The sequence below is a fragment of the Anopheles merus genome, unplaced genomic scaffold, assembly GCF_017562075.2.
Source record: "Anopheles merus strain MAF unplaced genomic scaffold, AmerM5.1 LNR4000045, whole genome shotgun sequence".
NCBI lineage: Eukaryota > Metazoa > Arthropoda > Insecta > Diptera > Culicidae > Anopheles > Anopheles merus.
In genome coordinates, this window is record NW_024427625.1 from 8173 (window position 1) to 27629 (window position 19457).

At 46.3% G+C, this 19457-nt stretch overlaps 1 protein-coding gene across 7 annotated transcripts in view; it reads left to right on the forward strand.

The window, feature by feature from the left end:
* The first annotated feature begins 245 nt into the window (after positions 1-245).
* LOC121601236 (probable nuclear hormone receptor HR3) overlaps positions 246-19457 on the forward strand; it is a 33960-nt gene continuing 14748 nt past the window's right edge. For 6 of the 7 annotated variants that reach the window (XM_041930048.1, XM_041930052.1, XM_041930053.1 and 3 more), the window contains exons 1-3: positions 246-352; positions 10929-12582; positions 17051-17278. In XM_041930048.1, the coding sequence (XP_041785982.1) occupies positions 11547-12582; positions 17051-17278 (1264 nt within the window). In that variant the 5' untranslated portion in view covers positions 246-352; positions 10929-11546. The remainder of the gene's footprint in view (positions 353-10928; positions 12583-17050; positions 17279-19457) is intronic. The other variant, XM_041930050.1, reaches the window with a different exon arrangement.

The window sequence follows — 19457 nt, forward strand, 5'->3', positions numbered from 1 at the left end:
CTCGGCGGCCTGGATCCTAGCAGCCTGCCAGCTCTGCTTGTTCATTGGTCCAGCAAGTGCTAAGTGAAACGCATCGCGCTACATTCTGAACAACCACGCGGGGCCATTCGTGTGCAGTGACGGCCCTCACAGAGAGAAAGAGGGAGAAATAAACAGGGTAAAAGTGCACCGAAACGAACCCCGGCCAAAGTAAAAGCCGGAAGGGCGCGCTCTGAGTGCCCCAGTGCCTAGCGAACGTGAAACAATTGTGTCAACACCCGGCGGCTTCAAATTGAGATGCAAATGAGCTTTGCTGGGGCTTTACCGGCTCGCGATTGCGGAACTGATTTACCGAATTGCATAATTTCCACAGGTATTTTCCCTCCCCCCCCCCCCCCCCCTCAGTCCTCTACAGCTCAAACAGAGTTTTTTTTGGGAGGGAGGCGCATCAATCGAATCACATTATCAGCACCGAAATGACCCGGCAGCCAATTACCAACACCAACATCACCACCACTGGTATGGCAAAGTTCACGCAGCGCCAACCGTTAATCGTTGACGAATTATTCAATCGACCGTAACCGACCGTTGGGTGATTTGTGGGAGGGAAAAAGGTGTTTAAAGGTTATTTACTTTTGATTTGTGTTGCGCACCATCGTGTGTGTGTTTTTTTTGGGTAGTTGTTTTGCTTCGTGGCTGCGTTAAGTATGCAATGTTGCATTATTCACCCATTGAATCCAGCACGTGACCAATGCACAAATTCATAAATAATTCCTCTACTGTGCCATTTGCGGCCTTGAATGTGAGGGAAGTTCCAACATAATTACCGGTCCGTTTGTTTGTACTTCATTAGGCATGCGGCGTTTGTTGTTTATTTGCTTTAAATTTTACTCCACCACTACTGCACACATCAAACGCACTCTACTTCCGGGGAAATGTGTTATTGTTTTGTTTTTTTTTTTTTTTTGTAATCGTCTAGATATGATTTCCACTGCAAAAATGGCAGTGAGAAAATGAGGGAAAAATTATTATACCATATCGATCGAGCAGGTGTCGATTATTATAGATGAATTTTTCATACGCTGCTACATTTATGTCAGAACGCAATTGAAATCAGGATGAAAAATGTGTGTTCGTTGAAGGGGAAAGAATTGAGAGAAAAAAAAAAACCTCTTTTAAATGCTTCATTGTGCACTGGGGCGCAATAAGCGTGCGCATGGTGATTCATAAATGCATAAAGTACCAGGCGTCCGCTCTACATTTCGAGTGCAAAGGTGCACGATGACCTTTTGACGCATTATGAATAACACTGTTTGATAACTTTTACTGTAAATGTGTTAAATTTAAAGATTTCTTTTACTTTAAACTTCAGCTTTTTAGTCCCTTTTTTAATCTCACTATGCGAAAGAGTCGTTCATAAATTATTTGCAATTACCTTTACCGGCCGGCGCCCGGCACAATGGGGGTTGGCATGGCTTTTCTTCGCCAAAATCCCGTGTCAATGGACCATAATTACAAATGGCCACTGCCGTACCGCTCCCGCAATGTACCGGCTCAAGAATAACATAAATCTTAAAATAAACTTGTGTTGTGTGTGTGTGTTTTTTTCCATATCGGGCAGGGCCACGACAACCAGACATGCAGATGGTTTATTTCACTCTTAATTTTTATGTTTTTACACCTACCACCAGGGCGCACTTGAAACGGAAATAAGAGTCAATGTGGGAGAAATGAGGGAATGGTGAAAAAAAAACAGATATGAAAAATATGCGAACAAAACTTTGCCGAGACAAATTGCGCCATCTCACGCCGGGTGTGTCATCCCGTAGGCCGTTGACATCGCGGAGCAGATCGCGACCGAGGGAGAAGAGGATAGGTCATCACACGGCCCGAGAGAGGGTGAAGGGGGGAATAAACGGATGTCGTAGCACATTACTTTTTCGCCGGTTGGCCCACCGAGGTGGTAGATGAGAAATTAATGAAAAAATCCGACATGAAGAGAAAAAAAGACCCAGCATCGAGTTCTGTGTCTTAATAGCATCAGATCGGGACAAAAACTGGCATGTTCTTCCCTCTCCTCGCTCTGCTTATCTCCCCTCCCAAGGGGCCCTTTTCCCCACTTTCAACATTCTCGCACACTCCCCAATACAATCGTTCACGCCAGCACAGCATCGGCAGCATGATCGTCCCGCGTCGCCCATCAGTCGTCGCCTTTTTCTTGAATCCGATTTTTTTCGGTGATTGCGTCTTTGCGTCACGCAAAGCCAAACAAGACAGAGAAAAAGAGGGGTGGGAGCAAAGAGCGAATCAAAAAAGCGGCACGCACCTAACGATGATTAATGGTTGCATCCTTGTGCGGATTCATCTTCTAGTTTCGCACATAAATTTGCCTTTCTTTCAACCTTGCTACCGCGCATCCCTCCCTCCTCCCCCCCCCCCCCCGGCAAACAGTACGATCCTTCTTCAAGCCGGCTAAGCGACACAAAACCGCCCTAGCGTGACAATAGTGCAAATCGATGGTTGATTATGTCTCTTCCGTTCTACGCCATGGAGAGCGGACTTGCTCAAGAAAGCTTCCCGTCCATTGGCTGCCCGCACACACGGGGCCGAAAGGGGGGAAACCAATGACCCGTCTGATCGTGCCGATCACGCTGGCGCCTTCCTAGACTCCTGCTGCTGCCCTTGCACCCCTTTTGCCGTGGCCACCGTTGACCGGGCACACTATCACGCGTTTTTTTCTCCTCGTCCAAGCGCTAGCGCCAAAGACACTCGAAGCGGAAGGGGTGGGATGGCAGCGAACGAAGACAAACCGTTGATAAGACGCGAGTGTCGGGTTTGCGGTCATTGAACCGCCCGGTAATGGTGGCTGCACCCGGGTACCACAAGCTGGTAGTGTTCGGCCAGCACTTAATTAATGGTGAATCGATATTAACACCACGCGTGTGCCTGACGAAGGGAGCACTGTGTGTGGGCATGAAGGGGACTTATTTATTTCACACTTCACACCGAAAGCGATAAATTCTGCCATTCTGATGGTGTCAATTGTGTGGCAGGTGCGTGTACTCAGGTCTACTCTCCAATGCTGTACAGTCCTGTCACTCCAAATCGATAGGCACTGCAGGCGGGAGGGTGGGATGAGTGAAGAGATGCGTTTTTATACCCGTTCAAATTGATACGCACGATTTGCGGGTGCTAATTCCCTGTGAAGTGGTTCGACAGCTTCATTTCTATCGCTTTTAGATGAAGCTTTGCTTGGGATTGAGATGAGTATCATGTGAGTAAGAGGTTGAGCTAAGATGATATCCAAATAAATACCAGATGAGAATAAATGTGCAACCGAACCAATAGAATTGATGAAAAGAGACATTTTTATTGATTTTTAAATACGCATTTGTGAGTAGAAGTTGTTCAAAGAATGTTACGATCTTGATATCAACAATAAGACATTCTAATTCTGAACAGTCTGAATTTTTGATAGTATAATTATCCACGTTACTGACATTTTTTTAGTGTGACAAACCTCTTTAGTAAGATTTTGAATGGCATATTGTACAACATTCTTAATTTCTATTGCTTGCCATTTGGTAATAATCAAACAATGCTGTCCAAGGTAGCATTATTGTTTACTACCTTTTCACCGGAGGACAACGAACCACGGTGACATTATTCCCTGGATATGATCATCAAAGCTCGGTTTTATGCCCCTGTCTGGAGCGTTACAAAAACGAAGCACCAAAACATTCCCAAATGCTATAAAAATCTCAAACCTTACCCACTGCCCTGCTGGAAAGCGACGCGTTTTGACGAGCAGCTAGGGAATATCGGTATGAAAAGGGACAGGCCATGTCAAAAATTATTAACAAAGTTGTGCCAGTTGCAAAATTTCGGCAGTTTAACCAACCATTACAAAAAAAGAGCGTTCCAAACAGCAGGCAATGCATGGTAAAATGCTTGCTTCTCGAGTAAAACCAAACCTGGCGTCGGCGTCTTCTCATCGAAAACCAAAAAAAAAAACAAAGCGCTCTCCATCTAGGGACCGCGGTGCGGTCTGCGGCGGCGGTGAGTTTGAAATCATCGAACCCGCACATCGGTACCGGGGCTTGCGGCTGTTTGTTGTGAGTTTTGCCGCGCTCTTTTAACGCGCGCACACACCAATTCTCGGGGTGGTTGTGGGAGCGCAGCAACCACCCGCGGGAGAGAGAGTGCGACCGGTGCGAGGGAAAGGGGATGGGATTGTCTAAGAGCGCGCGAGACATTGCGCTCCCTGGCGCTGCGCCTCCGCGTATGTTGCGGGCAGTATGTTTTGCTTTAGTTCAATAACCTAAAGATTGTGACGCGCTGAGCGCTGAGCGTTCGTAGAACTGACCCTTTTGCGAAAGAGAACAGTGAGAGACAGAGGGAAAGAGTGGGAGCGAAAACAAGAGCGAGAGTGAGTGCAACGAGTGCGAGCTCCGAAACACCAGCAGGGTGGAGAAAAAGCACACACCGAGTGAGTGCTAGTGAGGTTCGTTCACACGCCGTGAGTGACGACTGTGAGCACCCGTTCGCAATGCGTGTGAAGTAAGGGGATGATGATGATGCATTCCTCTCCCGAATGGTCTTTACATTATGCAAACAAGTGTTAGTTTGTACAGGCTCGAAACGCGGGGAGATGATGTTTGTGGAGTGACTTTTTTTTTTTTGTTTTTGGAGTGTTAAAATTGACACTTGGTTAAAAAATCGATTAAAACGCGTCGATCGCGTTGGAGATGGATGGTTCTCGATCCGACACAACCCCCATCCCCAGCGGCACCTGTGTGTGCAGGGCACTCAACTCCACCGGTACGGCACTCGCAGCCGCATTTTACCGCTACGCAAGAACCGGCGCTCAGTCACTCGAGGCTCCCTTTCCGCCACTTCCCTTTAAAACGCACTCCTCGCTAGAACCCAATCCACCCTTTTCCACCCCTACCCCGGCACAAACAGACCGACCAAGTCAGCGCACCTTGAGGTTAATGATCCTTCTGGTGTCGTCGTCGTCGTCGTCGGAATCGCGCAGATGGTTTTATTTTTATTGTTCCCCAGTTCTTGCCCCGTTCTTTCGAAGCCGGCCGGCCGACGACGACGACGTAGTTTGCGCTTGGCGTTTTGCTTGGGTACGTTGCGCCCGTGCACTTCCTCTCTCTCTCACATACTCTCATTCGTCTCCACTTCCACTCCTCTCGCACGTACGTTGCTTTAGCGACGCCACCAATGTGACGTAATTTTCGGTGTCTCTTCTCTGTGCGTGCATTTGGAGGTTGTTTTTTTTTGTTGTTACTGCAGGTTTTTCCCGCTGCACGAATAGTTGTTTTTTTTTTGCATCTTCTCTTTTTTCCCTCTGTGTGGCCTGTACGTCCTTCAGCGATGGTAGTACGGCTTCGGGGGTGCATTCTTTCGACCCGCTTCTACTTGCTCGCTACGATCGGTCTAGTTAGAACATCTTCGGAACGGGTGGTTGGGAAGGCTTGGCTGAGCTAAGATTAAACACACACACACACATTTAAAAAAAAGCACATTCTGAACAGATTGCAGAAAGAGAGAATGGTTGGAATAAAAATATGCATTACTAACTTCATTTTTTCACTTCCCGTTGTTTACAAGAACGATGCATGGAAAAACGCACCAAGGTGTTCCATATGGTTGATGAGGTTAATAAACTTTGCACACACAAGCAGATGCAAAAATGTGCGTGTGTGTATGTGCGTGTTGTTTGCCTCCCAGCAAATAGAGTATAGCGACACTGCACTGTACATAACAATCGTTGTAATAATAGATAATTTACATCGATGCTAAAGGGCAAGGGAAACTCAACCTGCTGCTGCTGATGCTGCTCGGTCCTGGCGAAGGTACATTACCATTTTGCGAGACAAAACTGCTGCTTTGCATAATTTTCACACTGTCAATGCGCATCGCACCTCTCAGCCCAGGCAGCAAGGGCTTCCAGTTCCAGTAGAACGTTCTTTAGCACGCCAAATGAGTTCCAGCACAGCAATTCTTCTACCCGTGGTTTTTTTTGTGGTTGCTTTTTTTTTGGTTTCATTATGAGCCGTCAAACAAAACCACCACAGGAAAGGTGAATGAACTATGCTGATTCACACGTCCCAGTCATCCAGCATCCGCCCAGGCCCAGACACAGCGACGGTGCGCTGATAAGGGTGGCACTGGAGCAGCTGCGACAAACATATGTAAATATGGGTGCATCATGATGCAATTCTTGCCGGTTCAATGACACTGCTCCCTTTATGTTTCTATGTGTGAGACCGAAGGAGAGGGAGAGAGAGTGAGAGAGTGTAAAAGAAAGTGAGCAACAGACCAAATGAGAGAGGGAGAGAAGAAAGAAAGAGCGATACAGCACTGTGTCCTTAAAAAAAAGGGATGCACAAATTCAAGCTACCTTTTGCGGCAGCAGCCCGAGGCCAAGGCCAAGGTCATGCCACGGACGCATTTCTTTCGCTCGCTTCGGTTTCGGTGCTGGATTGAACAATCGCATTCTAGTTGCCAATATTACTTCACATTAAATACATCCAGTATGCAAAAAAGAAAAACCCACTCATTATCGAAAGCAAATGTTATGGCATACTTCTTCCCCCTCGTCGATCGATATGTACGATCGAACGATACGATCGGGCGTGTACGTGATGTGAGCACTGTTGCGAAACTAAGAAAAATGGATGGTGAAGAGAAGGAAAAATAAGACGAAAAGAAGCAAACTTCAAGCGTGACCATGGACACGATCGGGCCCGGGTGCCCGATGACGACAGCGACCACCACCGCGTCTTTTTGCGAGGGGTTAATGGTCTTTGGGTGGTAAAAAAAGCACATACAGACACACACACACACACAGCCCGGGAGACAACAATTACCAACGGGCTTCGAGGCACACAGTAGTTGCAGCGTCTGTACTTTTCGATGTTTTTGGCCAAGCTCGCTGAGCGCGCTCGGTTAGCAGTACGTGCTGATTGTGTGCCGGGAAGGTTCTAAAAGAGTTGCTGGCGATCCGTTGCTTCTTCTTTTTGTGCATTTTTTCACACTTTGCTGCTACCGTCGGTTTGTTTTAGCATGAGTGTTTTTTTACATCTTTTTGCTGTAATACTGTTGGATTGCGTTTATTTCTGTCCCTCTTCTCTCCCGAAACGTCAGCCAAAGGGGAGTCTCAATTTAGCAGGTGCACTTTGCACCACAAAAGCAACCCTCTGTCGGAGGTATCGGGACCGGGGAGGTAGACCAAATTTCGCTACCGTTCCAGTAAATATTGCGTTTGCTCGGGAATGCATACCGTTTTCACCCCGTGGCCATGGTTTTGGGTGGGATGAGCGAAGATTTACGATTAAATGCAAATGCTCCTCACGGGGGCCAGTAAATAGGAGGTGGGGGGGGGGGGAAATGGTTTGGACGGGGAGCGTTTTTAAACCCCGCGTTGGTAGAAGTCACGTACCCGCAGGCAAGCGAAAGACAGACGTTCGCTCACACGTACGATGAGTTCATGGTTTGTGGCAATGATTCAAGAAGCTGCAATGAGCAAAATGTAATTTCGATACAACTTTGGTTTCGTTGAACGATTCAATCGATTCTTACTTCAAGTTTATGAGTTTGTTTTCTCAACAACTGTTTGAACCAAATGTTGTTGATTTTGTGTTCTTAAAAGTCCTGTTTTAATGAATCATGTTGGATAAGGTACGAAATAATAACAGTAAGCGTTTATTTTTTCCCCAGAATGAGGTTTCGTCTACCGCCAATTTGGTTTCATTTTTCACTGAAAAAAATCCTGATTTGCCAACAAAAGAACGCAATTTTATAATTGTCACGTTTTCATCACTCCTTTCCTGTGCTTTTTTGTGCTCGTACATGCATGAGCAAAACTAGAATAGTTGAGCACAAAAGGAGTAATTTTGTACCATGATCACGAGGAGCTCGCGCCTGTTTCTGCGACTCCTGCAGGAGCGACAACCACCACCCAGTGCGATGCACCTTTCTTATCGCACATTAGCGCCATCATTATAACGTTCATTTGCCCTCCGTGTGTGTGTGTGTGTGTGTGTGTGCATGTCTGGGTCGGAATCATGAGCTCAGCCAATTTACGTTATTTGCTATTTAGCGGAGACGTAACACAAGCTTCGCTCGAGTAGGAGTTTCGTTTTTACTTGCCGCTGCTCGCCGTTAAGATGCGATGCGATGTGGCAATTCTATTTATACTGCAACTATCACTCTCCGCACTGCGCGAACCCACTTTCCCTCCATACCGCGGTGCATCATTAAGAATCAAATCATCATCATCATCATCACAGCGGACGCAACAAGATGCAATACTGCGTCGAAGGGAGTTGTGTGTGGGCGAGGGTGCATCAGGATGCACGATGTCGTGTAATTGCACTTTCGCTTTCCGAGACAGATAACGGGGAAGGAATGCGTAATGTTTGTACGGGTGGCACGGGACAGCGCAAAGGCGTGGGCAAGTGAGTGATAGATTCAAGGGGATTTGTATGTGAGTGTTTTTCGCTCCCTAATGCATTTATAGCCGACTGGCGATGGTTTCGTAATTTTATTTGTTTTTGTACGATACTAAAAATGGACTTTAAGGGACTTTAACTCTGCTATTATAGTTCAATTTGACTTCTTTCGATGAGCTTGTTGTCAAGGTATTTAAAGAGACCATTAACAGTAACGATGCTATTAGAATCGATTGAAACCGATAGCAAAGTGATTAAAATGCTGAAACCAAAAGACGTCTCTTTGAGCAAAGAGTTTCAAGCTCTCTACGCAACCTTATACTATAATATCAACGGTGGAAGTATCTTCACATCCCCTCAAAGCCCGAAGTGCAGCTGGAAGGCAATAGAAGACGGCACGGGACGGAAGGGGGACATTGTATTGTATATCACAAAAACCGTGGTCACACAAAAACTTCGTTTGATCGAAACTTTATCCAACTGCGAGCTACGGCGAAGAAGGGCGGGAAAGGGCTGAGTAAGTTAGAAAAGGTGGCGCGCCGGTAGGGTCAAAAGGGTAGATCAGCACGACGACGGCGCACACTCGGGTCCCGCCATCCCCACATTCACACAAACAGACAGACATAGACACACACACACACACACACTGGGCACGTTTCGCGGTTTTTTTGTCTTTTGCAAACGCAACCGATGCGCTCTGTCTCTCTCTCTCTCTCTCTCTCTCTCTCTCTCTCTCTCTCTCTCTCTCTCTCTCTCTCTCTCTCTCTCTCTCTCGCTCACTCATTCTATTCCCCTCTCTTTCGGTCGCTCTCCCACTTCGCTTCGCCCATGTGTGTGCCGATTCTGCTGCCGTAATCTCATTTTAAATAGATTTCCGTTTCTTGACCTATCCCACTGCGGTTCGCTGTGGTGTGCGTGCGGTAATGGCGTTGCGTTGCCATTTGTTTTTTTTTTTTTTTGCTTTTGCTGTTGCTGTTGTCGTTGTGTTTTTGTTTTGTTGTGCTGTTGTCTGCTCTGCCACTGTGCTCGATGCAGTTTTGCACAGCGTGCGACGCGGCCATTGCCTCTGCCATTTTCACGCACGCAAAGCAATGGCAGAAGGCGCACACACACTCACACACATACTGGGGAAGGTGCAGCGATGGATGATTCGCAGCGTGGGGATAGAACGCAATATCACTGCGTGTGTGTATGTATGTTTGTTTTTAAGCTGTATCTTGTCTTCTGCATCTTAACTGCATCCAACGGTCCACTTACTTGCATCTGCACTAAACGTAACCGGTGTGGTTTTCCGCAGAAGTTGCTGCTTCTTCGTTTGTTAGCAGTTTACGTTGTGCTACACTCTAAACGGTCGTCTCGTTGCTTGTATTTGCTAAATGATACCGTTTTGCTTTGATGATGTGCCGTGCCAGCAGTTGCATCTATTTTTATTTTTTTTATGTTTTGAACAATTCAGCTAATAGTTGAAGCTGCTTAACAGAGCTATCTTAATTATGTTGTTTTACGATATTATGGTCACTTTTTGTGTGTGTCAGAAAGGAATAATTCCAAACACTTTCAGTAAGTAATAAACAGCAAAAATATTTAAACATTAAAGTATTACTAATTCCTGTTAGAGTTGGCTTTTTTTATTTTATTTTTATAAATACACTACTTCAAAAACAAAAGAATTTTTTGTATTTCAAATAGAGGACAAAACGATGAAAGGATTCGTTCCAAAATATTTTACTCTAGAAAATCTATTAAATTAAATTCTAGCAGCCTGACCGGTTGGTCTTTATCTGATGCATGTGCACTTTATTGATTTATTCGGTTCACGCACGCCCATATCAATAAATGTCACATATTTCCTCTTATCTTGCCATTGCAACTGCATCGAAAACAGCAACAAAAAAGCACCCCCATTTCCAACCCGTTTTGGGCGGGATGACGAATTTGTGTTCCCACACCACATTCACACACCGCTGCTCGCCCTTGTGTAGTGGTGTGTGAGCGGTCTAGGTATATACCTATACACTTTAGATTGCAGCGTGTAACCGGTGTATTAATAACAAAGAAGTGAAAGAAGTAGGAAAAAAACATCCCCCAAACACACACACACACGCACACATACTCTTACACCCCAATGTCCGCCAATGGTAACGGCAAACACACACGGCGCACGATATCGGGTATACCTGTGGATGGGATGCGCATTTTTAGGTCAGTCCGTCTGTGCTGATTAAGGTCGACGGTTCCGGTAGAAGCGTCGGGGTTCGTTTTTTTTTCATCCTTCTGGTGGGTGCGTTTTTCCATTCCAGCGGGAAAATAAACGTTCTTATCGTTCGGTTTTCGGCGTCGATTGGGTTTGGTTGGTGGTAATGTGATTCGATTCGATGCGTGAATTTGCAAACGGCGAAGAAAAGGTGAAAGTTCCGCAATGAAAAAGGGTGCTCTAGAGTAAATTTGTTTCCTTTTGTTTGTTTTGTTTTTATCTTTAAGAAAACGTACAACCCTTTTCAGTGAGTGTGTGATGTGAATAAATATTATAAATCGATTAAAAATCAACAAAAAAACAGAAGAAAAGAACGTCGTGTCAGTGCCCGGCGGATTGATATAATTATAAAAAGTGATTCATAAAACGCTCTGCATCATAAGAGCACCTATACCAAGAGTTGCTTGCAGCAATCAACAGTTTCGTGCGTCGCAGCTCCTCTTCCATTCAGAATTCGTCGGCCGGGAAGTAACAAACCCGCTGCAAGGATGACTGTCGAATGTATTGAGGATTTGTATCCCACTTAAGCCCACCCCCTGTCCAGCTGGTGCAACTGCCAGCACAGGGTAAACCCACTAACTGTGCGCAAAGTGTGGAGCGACTGTGACCGTGCGAAGACGAATACGATTAAAAAGTGAAGAGAGAGTAAAAAACAAAACCAAATTAGTGCGAAACGATTTGCTGTGGGCAAAAAAGGGCACACAGCCCCTGACCGAACCTTTCGGGTTGCGGTACGTGCGGTTGTACCGCTCCGTAAAGCAACGCCAACAAAAACCTAACCTACCTCACCAGTGTTGCACACATCATCAACCCACTACTCCCGAACAAACGCTATTTGCTGGCAAATGGATGACGGAGAATTTTTGGACCTGTTCAGTCAATCCTGGAATGGCAAATACCACGCGGCGGCCAACCGAGCAGGCGACGAACCGGCCGGCATCGGAGCGGCGGCGGGTGGCGGGACAGGTGCCGCCGCCGGCTACACCAACTCGGCGGCGGTGGCAGCGGCCGCCACCGCAGCCGCTACAGCCGCCGCCATGGCCGTCGCGCCCAAGCTCACCACGCGGCTTATGCAGCCCCAGCCCGGCTCGACGGCGGGCGGATCGCAGGGGCTGTACGCGGGCACCAAACACTTCCTTGCGCACCTACCCCCGAACCACAAGCAGCAACCGAGCGCTGCGAGCGCCACCAGCGCGGCAGCGTCGACGGCCAGCGCTAGCCGTCACGCGGCACCGTCACCCTTCGGTGTACCCCCGGCCGGTGCCCAAACGACTGATTTACGTGATACAAACCTAGGGCCTTTAAGAAATACCACTAGCAGTAGTACCAGCAGCAACACAACCAACACCAGCACCAGTGCGGCAAACAACAGCAGTGGCAGCAGCAGTGGCAGCAGTAGCAATACCAGCAACAGTCACGCCAACGGTGCGCAGCATCTGTTGGGCGGCGGCAGTAGCTTTGCGCGTGAGACGCGCGAATTTCCCAAGCTGAGCCATCGGTTGCTGCAGCCGCTAAACCACACGCTCGACCAGGGCCCGGCCCAGGGCGGGTCCGGCGGTTCCGGCCACGCGGCGATGGTACGCCAGGAGGAACAGGACTACAACGCATTCTGCTCAACGCTGTCGGCGGTCGCGTCGATGGCGGCAGCCTCGCTGGCGATGGAGGATGAGGACCTGGCGGACAGTACGACGCCACCGCCGCAACCGTTCACCGCGGGGGGTTTGCTAGCGGCCGGGCTGGCAGGCAATGGTACCGGCGGTGGCGGTGGCAGCGCCGGTGACGCGAATGGTGGCAGTGTGGAAGGTGATCTCGGCCCGAACGGGGAACTGTTGGGTTTGAACGGTCATCAGCATGAGAAAAAGACTCCCAATTCAATTAGAGGTAAGTTTGTGGCGATGCTGTCGGAGGAAATGCCTATTGTTGGGAGTATTAGTACAACGCAGCGGTACAGAGCCGGTCACCTAACAAGCTGGCTCGTGCGATGGGTACCAGACGTGACTTTGAATAATGTATGGGAGAAGTAGGAACAGATCATTATGTCACATCGATTGACAAGCTTCAAGCGGTGTTTCAGTTCTAGTGCACTGGAGAATAGCAAAAGCTCACAAATAATATTACTTTGTTTATTCCATCGTTTATGCTCATTACAGAGTTTTGTTGTTGAATTCCAATATTAAGGATGTTTCCTTTCTAGGTACAGATAAACTTGATAGATCTTCGAAAGATCCTTTAACTCTTAATTGAATTTTTCTGCGGAATCCAGGTAACTCTCTTGGGGAATCAAAGAGGAATTTAAAACATAGAGAGACATTCATCTTGATAAGGAAACAAACTATACCAAATGTTGAAACATAGCATCATGAGACCACACAAAAAAATTATTTCTATGATCATTTCTATAATCAGTTTATGTATTGTAATAAAATATTTTAGACTCTCTCAAAGCTCTTCAAACCTCTTAAATTTTTTTTTTATGTCTTAGTACAACAAACCACAATTTTTGGCATTTTCTGCCATAAACTAAGACACATTATTTGCAATTAAAATATCGAGTGTCGAGTCAAATAGTCTATTTTAAAGCATAAAAGTATCACAAACGTACATAATTACACAAACAGTCTCCAACGGCACAGCCCCTTTCCGGGCGTAATAGAACATCTATTTTGCAAACCTTTCATAGCGTTATTTATTCCCATCAAAGGCAATCAAATTACACCAAATATCTCGCCAACTAATTCATCTAACCCTTCCCACCAGCTAGCTCCCAGCTTCCTTCTATCGATCGAACACAATTTGCAAATTGCACTCTCCTCCCCTTTCACTACACACACACACACGCAATCATCCCGCCCACCCGGCCAGGAAAGATTGCACACTACATAAGTGCCTTCCTGGCTGGCGTCATTGCCATGATCTCTTCCCGCTGCTGCCATGATTCCGGTACATGACCTATGCAACGTTGTTTTCCGTTGATATCGTTTCGCTCGCTTTTCGCGCGCATGGAAGAGAAGGGGGGGGGGGGGCGGAGAGCGCAAAAGAACAGCAATGACAAAGCAGCAGCAAGAGCAAACGGAACAACAAGAGCGGAACAACAACAAAACGAACAACAAATCGGGGTCAATGGCATTTCGTGTGCGGTTGGTTTTGGTGCGAGTGTGTGCGAGAGAGTGTTGGCGATGTTTCGTATTCTTTTCTTGCACATTGGGAAGAGGGATTTGCCGGTATTTATGTTTTTTAATACCTATTTTTATGCTTGATAAAGCATTAACATATAAACTGAAAATAAAACCTTTCAAACAGCGTAAAAGTGTTTGCAATTTTGAGTTTTAGCCGTCTGCAGCTGATTCATCACAAATACACTGCCAACGACGCTGTTTGGGTGGCAGCAATATGACGCAAGGGTATGTGAATGGTGCCGGGAAACGGCCAACGGTTAAAATATGATATTACGACCCAGCTATCGACTTACCGACGCTTCCAAGAACGAGTTACATGAGACACAGCCACTTTATCTATTAGCGATCAATATTGCATTGATTGGTAATGAAAATTAAAACTCCAAATTATTGCAAATGCTTTTTTTAAATGCGCATCAAAACTGTTGCCAAACAATACTAAAACATTGCACAAACGCCAGCAAATATCGATAACCATTACAGTCACACAATTCGAATCGAACGCCCATAAAGTATCGATTTTCATATTTTCTTCCTGCGGCCCCGGTTTGCTGCCATTCGTCCGTTTTTACCACACAGCCGAATGCCAAACCGATACCTATGACGCACTGCAATTTTGCATATTTCGCATCAAAGTGTGTCATAAATGCACTCGAGTTCGTCGACTCTTTGGCTTGGGTGGATTTCTCTTCCGTGTTTTTTTTTCTTCGTTTCTTTGCTTTTCTTTTTACTTATTCAAACGCGTACGTGCAAGCTTTATTCAAAAGCATTTCCAATGTTTGCAAGGTGTGGCAGGCATGATATCAGCGGGGGCAGGGCAGACTTTTTGTTTGTAGGTTTTTTTTTGTAGGTGATTAAAATTTAAAGTAAACAACAACGATAAGACAATTGCATGAGTAAGTTTCCAATTGGAGGTGACAAAAATTAGCTAAAAGGTAGCTTCATACTTACAAATATCTACAATGTTCCTTCAACATATTTAACTCCGGCAAATTTTCACTCCTCTCAGGCAGTAAGCATTTGAAAGGTACGTTTGAAAAGCCCCGAAGACAGTGCTGTCTCATTGTTTGAGCTGGCAAACCAGGCACTCGATCCTAATTGAGCTACCGTTTAGGCTGTGCTGGCGGTACCATTACCATAAGTGGTCACATCATGCTTGCAACGATGACGCGTGTTTGCAAGGTGAATTGATGGGTGATTGTGTGCCTTCGTGGACCCGGTATCGCCTGACCGTCCGGACGAAAAGCGAACGAAAAACAAAACCCACCAAAGCGAGGCGAAGTGAATTTGTAAATTTAAAAACAACACAGCAGCATCAAAAGGGGTGCAACTGGAGTGCCAGAGCGGGATGAATGCATTTCGCTTGCAGCGACACGTCCCATCAGCATGCATTTGCATCCAAAAAACCCCCCCTGACGTACGCGCTGGGGTTGGAGCGGTGGCGAGAGTAAACCGAGCGTACGGTAGAGCCTTTTATGAAGGCTTATTTTTGAATTATATACTTTCTCAACGCTTTAACGAGCGTTTGGTATGGCTTAGAGTAGCTAGAAATATTTATTTTAAACTTTTTATGAATTATAAATCAATTTTCAATCGGGCTTGGAGGCCAACACGGCACGCGTGCTGGCGTGTTGGTGTATGTGACGGGGCGTGCATTAGTCGCACATCTGCAAGCCACCCGCTGCTGCCAGGACGTACCAGGAAGGGCAGCCGATGGAAATGGTAATGTGCCACCGGTCCGTGCACGCCACCGTCACCGGCCAATCAACCGGGAAGTGTCATGTAACATTACATTACAATAAGCAAGCTTGTGTTTGAAGTTTGTTTCCAAAATAAAGAATGTTTTATGGGTTAGTAATGAGTAATGGGTTAGTTAGTAATGAGTGTTGGAAATAAAGGCAAAAAATTTACAAATTTAAAGGAAGTTTTCATGCTGGACACATTTATTGGTAAAATTAGAAGCATTAGAAGAGCTAATTCAAGTGTTTTAATTGAAGCAATATGAATACGAAATAAGCTGTAAAAATTCATTATTGATTTTAATCTCATCTCATTATCATTATGAGACTGGTTCAATTAATTCAACTATAATCTAGTTAATCATAATTCTTCAAAATTCAACATATTTAAATATGTTTCGTATTTTTAAAACATTAAAGAACTTAATTAACAAAGGTTAGTTTCCTAAAAAAAAAACAGCAAAACTGAAACCATATGAACCATTACTTTCTTAAGGATGAAATTCACAAATAAATCAAACCTCATCTGGTACGTTCCATGAGCACGATTAACTTTCTTCCCTTGCTGTACATTCTGCGAAAGTCATATTTCTTCATGTTTTTTTCTTCCTCATTTTTGTTATTTCAAACGTATACACACACACACGCCCAGAACAGCATCTGACGCTTGGGGGCTGATTAGCAATGCCCCGGCAATATACCCCAAACTACACAGGCACATACCCATACACACGCACACAGCTACAGCTGATGTGTGGCCGAGGTTATTGACTTTGGCAGTTTGGCAAATATTTATTTTGATTCTCTTATGCATGGAAGATGAACGGCCTCCCCCCTGGCCGATGTTCGGTGGGCACGCGTCCGAACGCGAATGTGAACCCGAACGCAAGGGAGAGGCGTACGCTGTTGACGGGGTGCCCGGGGGGTGTTCGCACGCCTTAAAAGCAACTGCTGTCCGAAACGATGGACACACATCACGTACAGTGGGAGGGCGGGTTTGTGGGAACGTATTGCTTGGGGTGTGATTTATTTTTCATCACTCACAGCGGTCAATTCTCCCTTTTCGGGGTGCCCATCTTGTATTGATGTAGCTGATGGAGAATGTCACATGAGGCGGAGACTTCTTCACGTTTCTGTCGAGGTTGTTGTAAGTCTGCGGAATAAATTGGGATTACTGGCTTACTGGCGAGCATAACGAAGCAGTTAAGAGGTCCACAAATATTGAAGTTAAACGGTACAATGCGATATATTTATACTTTCTTTCATCCTTACTTTTATATGTTTTTTCAGACAATTTTAAGATAAATATACAAGTAATGCACAATGAAGTAAACAATAGAGTTTGATTCCTTATTTTAAAATATATTTCATCTATTTTTGTTGTATATCAGCTAAGTAATACCTTTCCAATTCCTTCCAATCTCCAATCCACAGCTCAAATCGAGATCATACCGTGCAAGGTGTGCGGCGACAAGTCGTCCGGGGTGCATTACGGTGTGATCACCTGCGAGGGCTGCAAGGGCTTCTTCCGAAGGTCGCAGAGCTCCGTCGTCAACTATCAGTGCCCGCGTAACAAGCAGTGCGTGGTGGATCGGGTCAACCGAAATCGATGCCAGTACTGTCGACTGCAAAAGTGCCTAAAGCTGGGAATGAGTCGTGACGGTAAGTGACGGTCAAAATGATGGGACGCGTATGATAGCTGTTAAAATTACTTCTTGTTTTAAGTTGGAAACTGGATGTGCGTCGTTTAATAACTTATCAAAAATATGTAAAAAAAGAAGGAGAATAGTTAGTCGTTTATGGATTTGAACCCAGCTTTATCATACCGACTGGTTCTGTCTGTTATGTCCACGTAATATTCTTCTAAATCACTTCCACCATTCTTCGAAAACCCTACCACAGCGTGACTCAGCGAACTTACGGCGACTCACACAAAAGGACATTAAGAATTTTTGCTGCCGCTGCTGCGAAAGGAAGTCGGTTGACTTCCGCCGACCGAATAAAAGGTCCGTGTTCCGTGCCGGAAGAGGAAAAACATAATAAGGGTAATGGCACCCCGTGACCGGCCTGGCCGAGTCCGTCCGTAGTGCGCTCGTCAAGAAGACGGAAGCTATCGTTTCTATCGTGTAAAGGAACGGAAAATAATCGATAACGTGAGAGTAGCTCAAGCTGTTTCGGTGATAGTCACAGCTAAGCTGTAAACTTACGGGGCTAGATCGAGCCGTAAACGTTCACTATCAAACAAACTATTTTGTTGGCTTGAAGCTATTTTGTTTCCCCCCTTTTTTTCTAAGGGGGACAATAGAGTACGAAGACAAAGGAGGATTAGTGCATGTGTAACAGGATAAAACATTCTAATGCAAATGTGTAACCATTTGTGCCGTTGCATATCCCGTACACTGCACCACAACAATGTTGTTTTGTTTGTATTGTGTGTGTCTGTTTTTTTTTTTCGTTCTAAAACGCGCTTCGACGCACTTCTTTGTTCGCGTGGTACAATTAATATGGAAACATATCTGCTACGCAAGTGCATTTGTGGCTTATCAAATATTTGCTTCCCGTCAAAAGCTAAGCCCCCCCCTCTGTTCTCCGCCATCACCCCGAAACACCCCAAAGCTGAAGATACACCAGAGCAAGTGGAACGAACAAAAAAAAAGAACGCGTGTGTCCGGTTCCGGCATTGGGCCCCGAAACTTGGACTTGGCCTGATAGAACAAACAACCATTATGTTTGTCAGGGTTTGAAGTGAGCGAGTGTAAATATTTAACAATCCAGCTCCAGCAACACTCCACAATGCCGTTTTTGGCCGGGTGGGGGGTGGCTTTTGTGTGCCGCCTTTTGTACGGGGCGCAAAAGGGACACTCTTGTCCAGCGCTAACGTGTAAGAGCTGCCGACGGCTTGGGTTCGTTAACACTTCTTAGGGCCCACGTGGCAGATGATTGCATTGCGTTTTAAAAAGCCCACGGTTTATCATTAGTTCTCATTTTCCGGCAGCAATAGCATTAGCGGCTGCTGACAGTTTCGCCCCCAAATTAATGCCCGATGGTTAAAGGTTCCATTCTGCTGGAAGGACTACTATTCGCTTCAAAGACGCTGTAAGAAGTTTTGCTATGAAATCAGTGAGCAGTCTTTCTTGGAGCCAATCGTTCACCTTCTCGTTGGCTCATCGTCCGGCTCTTAGCAAACCGAAGCCGTTCGTCACTCACTGAGCGATAGTTTTGGGTGATAGTTTTCCGATGCTAGGCGCTCACTCGCTTGCACAGCGTGAGTGACTAGAAGCAGCATAACAAGGGGCAGTGGCGGCAGCAGCAGCAGCAGCAGCAGCAGCACGCACGCTCGCACGTGTCGCCAGCATAGAGAGAGCACAGTGGCGCGGCCAGAGTTTATTCACCTTACCCGTACACGTACACACAGCGCGCACACGCACATTGCCACTTAGAATAGTTTGTGCACACGTGGTACGGGTCGGTCGGTGGAACGGTAAGCGCAATGGAGGCCCTTCAAGCGGGGTCCCGCACGGTTCTAGACGGCAAGGCGATGGCCTGTAGTTCCTGGTGACTGAGGGTGCACAAACATACACACAGCAACGGGCCAGCGCATAGCGATAGTGCTTCGCGGGAGGGCGTCCAAACCATTTATGCTTTCCAGCTCCGCATGCGGGTGGGCCACAGAACCCTAAGGGGCTCGGTGAGAAGGGCTAGTTTTATTTTTGGGGGATAGCCGCGACACAAGCGTGAACGTGAAAAGCGAATGCGCACATCACACCGAACGATTTGCGTGCGGAGCGAGCGATCGCTACGCACCGGAACGTATTCGCGCGTAATTCGAGAGGGTGGTTGG